General features: G+C 40.8%; 1 protein-coding gene across 1 annotated transcript; it reads right to left on the bottom strand.

Annotated features, from left to right (window-relative positions):
* Positions 1-1279: 1279 nt before the first annotated feature.
* On the bottom strand, positions 1280-6176 carry ubiad1 (UbiA prenyltransferase domain containing 1). The gene is made up of 3 exons (XM_086278404.1): positions 5965-6176; positions 4281-4905; positions 1280-2215 (listed from the first exon to the last, which is right to left on the bottom strand). The coding sequence occupies exons 2-3, from the start codon at positions 4843-4845 to the stop codon at positions 1728-1730; spliced, it is 1053 nt and encodes a 350-aa protein (XP_086134530.1). The 5' UTR covers positions 4846-4905; positions 5965-6176; the 3' UTR covers positions 1280-1727.
* Positions 6177-9065: the final 2889 nt, after the last annotated feature.

Below are 9065 nucleotides of genomic sequence, written 5' to 3' on the forward strand. Positions count from 1 at the left end.
CAATATGCACTTGTTAATGAAACTTCAACATTATTGTATTAGAATCATATTTAGTGCCTGCTGTTAGAAATGTAATTTAGTGGAGTTATAGTGGCGTGGAGGAACAACTAGATGTGTCTGTGGGGGTTTTCAGTCATCCGAGTCATATTAAGAAGGCGACTTGTCTTCTTTATGGTGTTTTTGTTCTTTAGGAAATGTTTGACCACTGTGCCTTGTCATGTTAGCCAAGGCACAGAGTTGAAAGAAGAGCCACTTTGACATGATAAGACATCTGCTCTTAACCTCCTAGGACCTGGCGTCCATATATGTGGACATCACATTTTGGGTTATTTAGACCAAAATACTCAATCTTGCTCTACAAGAGCCTGATATCCACTTACGAGGACATTATACTGCTACTGTCCTATCGAAATTTTAAATGAATATCCTTATATGTTGCTCTCATTTTTCTTAGAAACAAAAATAAGGTAATTCTTTGTTTTTACATTCATCAGGTCCCAATCAGCCCAAATATCAAAGAGAAATTAAAACTGCATGCCATGAAAGAGTTCAGGTCTTAGGAGGTTAAAGGTTAAAGGTCCCTCCGTTGAGGATGCCAATGCTCAAGTTTTGAAGCAAGACCACAGATGGTTTGAAAGAGGAATAAGAGGTCAGCTATGTCCATCATTGAACAGAGGGAGCGGCTGCCCCCCTTCCCAAGCGCATTGTGTCATGTGATCTCAATAGATCACATGATAGGGTAAGGCAAGTTCTTCCAATGGTTTCACCTGAAACCTGTGGGTGGTGGTAACGACTCACACCTTGGCTCATGTGATGACAGTGGGTCAATGACCACCTCCTAAGCATAAAAAAAACACTAGAATTTAAATACCTTCGTGTCTCCACCTTTTGGTTTTAGAACTGAGGAAGCCCCTTGGAAGAGAGGTGAAACATCATCATCCCCAAAAAAAGAAACCCTAAAGAAGTTCAGTCACTTTTCTAAGTTCCTTCGACATGTAAATGATCTTTCCCCGTGGTATGAATAAGACTGTGCTACTAGTCATGCCAACTTTGTATCGCTCCAAGAACATGAGAGAAGTGTCCATATTATGAAGCATTAGTTGCTCTGTCATTATGTGTGATGCATTTTCTTTTTCATATTTGGAGGTTGTTTTTTTTCCCCCACCCAATGTAAAACTAAGGATTTCTAAGTGTTTAGTGATGTTTACTTATCTCAACCGATCTGGATTAAAGATGAGTAAGCAATCTTACCATTGATTCAAAGTGAAGACATGGCACATCAGTATGAGTAACTTTTATTACTGACAAAATACTATTAGGCTCTCCAAAATAAAAACCACAATGAACAAATTAAGAGTATGTACCATAATGAGAGGACAGCAATGGTTTACTGATGTTTGTAGGATCATGTTATATGTCATGTCTAGAAATATGGCAACAGTAGGTTTACTTTTAGTCTTTATATTATGAAAATGTTGCCCGCCCCTACAAATCAACACCAACACTTCGTACTTTTACCAACACATTACAGCAGGCTTAATACTCGATAAAAGCATCTTGATTATGTTTTCAGCATCCCGAAGGAGGAGCTAAGTCTGTTCAGGTCATAAATTAAACAATAAATTAAAGCCAGCGAGAGCCTTTAGACAGTTTTGTATGAATACAAATACAAATCAGTACGTAAACTAGTCAGTATTAAATCGACAAAATTTGAATTTTATACTAAATCACAGTAATGGCAGGCTGCCAGAAGGAGCCAGAATGATCCCGAATACATAGAAAAGTCCCATCAGGAGGTTGAGCTTGGCTGTTTTCTGGGGGATCTTGGCGTAGCATCGGCTCCTGAACTGCTTCTCCAGGGAGAAGGCCATGGGCAGCGTGAGCAGAGGCAGTGCCATGCTGATGGTGTAACGGGTGGCGAGGATGCAAAAGAGCACGTAAGGGACAAAGAGCAGGAGGTTGTAGAGGATGTAAGACAGCATAGGTCCAATGAGGATGGCCAGGGTGACGATCCCCGCTTGCTTGTCAGAGTCCATGTCTCGTGTGTTGTTGCTGTGGAGGATAGCTTCTGTGTTGAGGGCCAGCGGGACGGCATACACCAACGGGAGCACGGAGAGGTACCCGACCTGCACCGCGTGGGCAAACATGACTGCCAGTGGGCCGAAGGTAATGAGGATGACTACATCTCCCAGGGCCACATACTTGAGGCCAATGCCTGGAGAAGAAGAGAAAACAGGATCGGTCAAAAACAGCAAATTGAGTTCCACCGAGTCTCACAGTCAAAACTTTGGCAGTACATTTAAAAGAGTATTCCAGCAGTCTGGGTACTGCATTGTTAAAAAGTTTGGGTTAGTCTTAGTTTGGTCAGAATCATCACGATTTTTTTAAGCCTTTCATTAGTGCCTCACTGCCATGTAAAGTCTTTCAAGCCAGTTTGAAAAACTGACCAACTATTATCACACACTCACCAGTACCTACCACAGCCAGTAAACTGCTGTTTTTATATCAGTGATGTTCCCCAACACCAACTTTTTTCCCCTTAGCAGTGATCAAATTCCTAAAAACACATCACCGTTCATTCAAATGATGCATTTTACTTTATTATTTGTAATGGTAAAGTCTTTCAGGAATAAATGTAACCCTACACCTCTGCCTACTTCAGCCTGAGTGGATCTATGAATACCCGACCCCTCCACCACCTCACTGCAACTGACTCTACTTAAACACAATGTTAGAAATTTAAGTGATAGATAAAGTGATCCCTTAGCCTGACTATGTTATCAAACAGCCAATCTAGGAACCCACCAGCTAGTGTGCATACTGAAGCGTAATTTATCATCTGGACATATGGTGACTGGCTGAAAAGTGGAAGGGAATAGTGAAGAGAGTGACAGTGGAATACACATGGAACAGCAGAACTGCAAATAAATACAGAAAGAAAAGCACAGACAGTGGCTGCTTCACAGAGAAAACTTCGCTTTTCGCTGTGGCTCACTGACCAACACCACAAGCTGGAGTAACCCTTAGACCAGTTGTACGACATACTTTGTACATCGCCTCCATCTGACAACAGAAGCTCTCTGCAGGCATCCAGGCCATCCCTGAAGTGCCAGCAGTCAGCGAATGTGCCACCTCTCCTGGACCATAAATTCTGCCTGCAGTCCAACAGAGGCAACATGTGCACTGTCCACTAACACAGTGGTAAAAACAGTTACAAAAGTCCACTGCAGCTACTGTCTGCGTTTTTATTGCGGTTTCTTGGGTGCTTTTCCCCATTCCAACTGAACTTTGCTGTCAGTCCCTTCCTACTCCGGCCTACTTGATGCTTACATCCGCCATTTTCAGCAACGTGACGACGGGAGATGCACATCATGTTACATGGAAGGTTATGGTGTAGGCATCACTGTCCGAATGGAAACACGTACACAGATCCAACACATTTGCAGGCCCATAAATTCTGCTTAAGCTCAACAATCTTATAAGCACTCTGGTATAATCATAGTAAATTCAGGCCAATACTTTGTGTTGCATCTACCGCTCATTATTTAGCAAGGCAGAAATATTTTCAAAAGCCAATAAATAGTTACACTGTCATGAGATGATCTGGTTTTCAGACTGCATTAAAGCAAATCCAGTCCTTGTATGAAGTGTTTACCTTCATACGATTACATAAGACTACAAACAGAAACCAGAAAGCTTCTCATACCAAAACTCGTGTCCTTTGCATTTGCAGATATCTGGTAATAGAAGTTATTCAACATCTTGTGCTGGTAGACAAACATTTTTCCTGAAAATCAGCTCTGATAGGTTGACAGAAATGTTTTGTTACATATGAATCCTGATCACCTGAACTTTTTTTCCTAAAACAAAATAATATCACACTTAAAAAAAAAAAAAGTCCTGATGAAAATGCTTTCTGTTGGAAAGCATAAACGTCACCTCATGAAAAAATGTGACACATCTCTGTCATGTTTTTAAAGAAATGCTTTCTTAAAGGGCCAGTTCACCCAAATTCAACAAACAGGTAACTGTGGGGATGGGTTTTTTTGCCAGTTTTCAGTCATCTGTCTCTTAAACATCTGCCACCAGATTGTGAAATATATTTTTTCAGCGTTGAATCGCACCTCAATGATTTTAGGGTAGATGCACAGTACAAATTATCTGCAAAGCTATGAACCAAAAGTGACCCTCCAACAAATTGCATAGGACAGCTTAAATTTAAGATGTGTGTTGACAAACAGCTAAGCAGTGATTAATACTCAATTTAACGTTTCACTCACCACCGGTGTATAAGAAGGAGCTGGAGAGACCCCCAAAGTAAATTAGGGCTAGGTGCTCCAGCCTCAGCGTAGACAGGAAGAAAAGCAGAGTGGCACACAAGCACCCCAGAGAATATAACAAAGCGCCAAACATAACAACATCCTGTGGTGCCAGGATTTCGTCTACAAGAGTCCTATCATCACTCTTCTTGTGGTCAATCCCTTTGGAGAAGTCATAGTAGGTGTTTACAAGGTTACCCGCCCCGTGAACCACGAGGACGGCCACAGCACACACCATCAGAACGACCAAGTCCACGGAGCCATCCAGTTTGTACGCCAAGGCGCTGCCAAGGGCCACGGGCGTTAGTGAGGCGCTGAAGCTCCATGGCCTCAATGCTAGCACGTAGGCCGCACACTTGTGCCTTACATCCGAGGCAACGCGAGCCATCCTTGACATTTTGTTAGCAGGTGCAGGATGATTTTGCACAGAGTTACTCATACCAGTCGCCCATTGCTGGCCATTATGACCATTCGACCCTGCAAGTAAAAACGTTTCCGCCCTGCTTTGTTTCTGCTCTTTGGCCATTGTCCTTCAAGGCGGTCTGCAACACGAGCAATGTTCCTAAATGTTCCGAGTCTGGGATTTCTGCAAGAAACAAAAAACACAAAATATAAATTTACAAAATAGACACCTGACAGTGTTTACAAGACCACAGCCATCATATGAGCATGTCATTTCCAATACGCTAAACAAAGCCAGGTAGTAAACTTTAGTACTTTGAGGAAATACGTGCCTTTACCTTACACACAAAAGATCCCCAGTTTTAAGAAAGAAATGAATGCCAGCTTCAAGAGGTCACAACTTAGTACTCTTAGCTGTTTGAGTCTGACACATGTATTGGGTACATGGAGATTAAAAGCAGAAGCAAATATAACATATTGAAAAATAATCACCCAAAAGAGATCACATTATACAACAGTAACTCAACACTGAGAAAGCCCAATTATTAAAAAAAAATGTCTATAAGAGAGATTTAAAAAGACAGGGATGGCTAACAGAGTCTTGACTTGAAACCACAAGTTTATGGTATCATATGATTTCAATTATACTTTGACGGAAGTCCAGAGAGGGCCTTAAAAGTCATCATAAAAACAATCCAAAAGTTAAGCTAAACTAAAACAGGAGTGACATGCTATCCTGTTTTGGTTTTGGCGAAGAACTAAAAACTTTTACGCATTTTTTTCTAAAAGTTTCACACAGACTTTGTTACTGACGTCCACAACCACGTCACATCCTCCATCTTCTGGCAAATGTTCACACAGTTTAAGGCTGTTTGTAGACATGTACACACCATGTTGAGTTTGTTTGTTAAACTGCCATGAATTAATAAATACGAATTGCGTGAGAAATAGTCTCACTGAGTTCCGCGAAAGTAACGCCAGGGAATTTATTTTTAAGTGGGTACTTTAAAAGCCAAACTCCGGCTTACTGCCAATGCAAACTTCATTTGAAATTTGGGTGAAACTACCCTCGGGAGAAAAACGGCTCAGGTGCTACCCAGACAAGGACACGGCACTCAAAAGGGGGTAAACAACATGAGGCTAACGACTGAGATTATGGGATTAAAGCTAAGTGCTAGCCATCCGAGCTAATAGCTGTATGTACAGGGACGGAGGGGAGGAAATGTCTGACAGCAGTTCTTACCTGCTATGTTTTCAATATCCCACACACACCTGCACTCTCTCCACTTAAAACCATATTTCTCTTCAAGGTGAGCTCTGTGTTGCAGGAGGCAGTTAGAAAGCTTACGTGTCAGCTTCGACAGTACCCGACTGGCTGGCCACTGTAAAGCCTGCGAGACCAGACGGGTGCCATTTCCTCCGCCACGAGTGTAACCGCGTACAAAGGTCGAAGAAAACAAGCGTCGTAAAAAGGGTTCCGCCCTCCTTTTTTTATTCTTAGATATAAACCCGGATATGAGGCAGAAAATAAGTGGACGGATGGATGGATACAGCACTGGAAAAGTATTTTTATATGTTGTTAGGAAAATGGGAAATAGTTTATTGGAACATAAGCAAAGACACAGAATATAGGGCACAAAAATGTAAAAAACAAAAACAAAATGTGTTTGTAAAATTCTATCCAGCTTGAACGACAATATTTGATGTGAACGCCTTTGTTCTTCAACGCAGCATGAACTGTCTTCCATTTATTTCTTTAAGTCATCTTCATGAATAGTTCAGGCTTCTTGAACATTCACAGCTCTTCTTTGGACGTTGGCTGTCATTTGATGATCCGACAGTACAGCAGTAGTGTTGAGGTCCGGGCTCCGTGGAGGCCTATCCATGACTGATGGTGTTCCCAAACACATTGTCAATGCTTTTACTCCACTGACAGTGTGTTTGTGATCACTGCTATGCTTAAAAAATATATAGCTAACCCGAATACAGATAGCAGATCAATGGTGGTGGAGGATCAAAATCTGACAGGACTTTTTAAAAAATTCCATCTGTTTTAAGAAGGTCTCCAGCACCACTGGCTGAAATGCAGCCCCACTGCAACAGATCCTCCACCATGTTTTACGGGTGGCTGCAGACACTCACTGTACCTCTCTCCAGACCTCCAACTTGTCCAGTTTCCTCAAATATTTAAGGAGACACTGGACATCAAACCAAGCTATGAAACTTCTTTAGCTAATAGCCCTTTGGGAGTCACCATGTTAGGGTGAAAACACTATTTTATGTTTGTCAGACTCTGTTATTTCATCGTTTGTAGATTCAACTAAAGAAAGAAAAAAAGATTTTTGTGTTTTGTTTTGGGGGGTTTTTTGTGAGAAGCAGATGGTAATAAAATGCCTAAAGATACATTTTAAAAATGGTTCTTTGCTAAACTGTGTTATGTGTGAACACAGCACTGGTTCACCCCTTGAGCTAGATGCATTTTTGTGTGCTTGAATGATGTATAGGTCAGTGTTAAGTGGCTTAACAACATTTCTCTGACAATGGTCAGGTACAAGGACTGGACTGAAAATAAGTGAAAAAGCAGCCAATATAAAAAACAACAACAACAACAAAAATAACCAACAACTCATGAAGTCCTTCAGAAAGCCTGGAGAACTATTGTTCAAGACCATTTAAAAAATCCCAAGAAGGCCTGACTCATTGGAAGCAAAATGTAAAGAAATGAGCGTGGCTCAAGACTTTTGCACAGTATTGTATATATATTTATTATGTCATCATCAAACACACACAATGATGTAATCAGGCAAAATGTCAACCCTCCAATGACATATACAATTTAAAGGAAAAAGTGGTTATAGCCATAGTTATCATATGCATACTGAGGTCACAAGAAGCTGTTTGTGCTCATAGCCATGAAAACAATCCAAAACAGATGACTGGAAGAAACAAACAAACTGACAAACACAGGGAAAGAAATCTAACTATCACATGTGGCTTGGCCATATAACAAAGAGTGATTTACTCACCTCAGTTAATCACAGTTAAGCTACTTAAAAAAGAAAATCAGTGTGTAAGTAGAGTGGTTTGTGGTTGGATGAGTGACGCATGAGTTCAAGCGGTCTAGCTTCCAGCCATTTAAGGGAAAAAAGATTAGCCAGGTCTGGCCAGAGATGACAGTCAGCTGGCTGAGGACCTTTCCCAGCTTCACCCAAGGGTGTACTAGAACAACAAACTCAGGGGAAGGTCATCAGACCAGGGGAAAAAGAAAATCTCCCCCTTCGAGCAGTTGGGCTGCACACGATATACTCGGTAAGAAAATGTAAAAAAAAAAAGAGAGAGAAAAAGTTGTAACATTTTACACAAATGTATACTACAAAAATGGATTGGTCGCTCCAGCTACTGGGTTATCTAAGACAAATAATGTGGGAGTGCATTCAGCTACATCACTTTAGAAAAGGATCCAGTGGAATCATTTCTATGAAATAACTTCTGGGTTTGGTCACTGTACCAAATCAAACAGATAAAGCATTTTAATGCTGCAGTAATGCTTCTAGTTTGTTGAAAGTTAAGTTCAGGAAAAAAAAATGTTGATTACCTTCTACTTTTGTTGATCTGTCTTCTTTAGAGCATCTTGGCTTGTCACGGGAAGGAAAAACACGGACAGAATCATTATTAAATATCATTTATGTGTCCTCGGGGCCAAGCATGCGAGTCAGCATGCATAATACTAGAACCCTGAAACTGGCATGACATTATGAAGTATTTACTAATTCGAGAAATTCCACCAATTTTCCTGTCAGTCAGACTGTGTGTCGGGGGAAAAAGCAACTATTTACCAACCGGAGTCAGAGACACTCAAACAAGATTTGACCTAAAAGCCACAAAAATGATCACATGATAGAAATACATCTACGCTATTTAAATACAGAGTCATAACAGGGTCACACAGAGGGTGCAAATGTAAACTGCCATTTAAGTGTCACTACGTCTTGTAGGGGAACAACTTCATGGAACATTTTTGTGATTAGACTCAACCTTATTTTTGACTCACTGCTTATGGTTTGACTTTCATCCCAGAAGCAGCAGGTTTCTCTCAAGTTTAAATTTCTGACACATCCTTTCCTGCATTTTGGTGGATTTTTTTCTGCACCATTTTCCACCTTTTATGCATCATGGTTGGAAGTGTCTTTATGTATGAAAAGGGAAAGTTTAATATCATCAGTACTAAATCAACACCTGTACAGATTTACTCTTCTGTGTTATTTTGTGTCAGCTCAGATTGACAGTGTAATGAACTGACTGTTTACCAAGCTATTAGTGGCATCTTTAATCTATTTAAATGGG

The sequence above is a fragment of the Aulonocara sp. 'chitande type north' Nkhata Bay genome, linkage group LG20, assembly GCF_057382095.1.
Source record: "Aulonocara sp. 'chitande type north' Nkhata Bay isolate Kocher_YH1m ecotype deep benthic linkage group LG20, A_spYH_male_GT1.1, whole genome shotgun sequence".
NCBI classification, from domain to species: domain Eukaryota; kingdom Metazoa; phylum Chordata; class Actinopteri; order Cichliformes; family Cichlidae; genus Aulonocara; species Aulonocara sp. 'chitande type north' Nkhata Bay.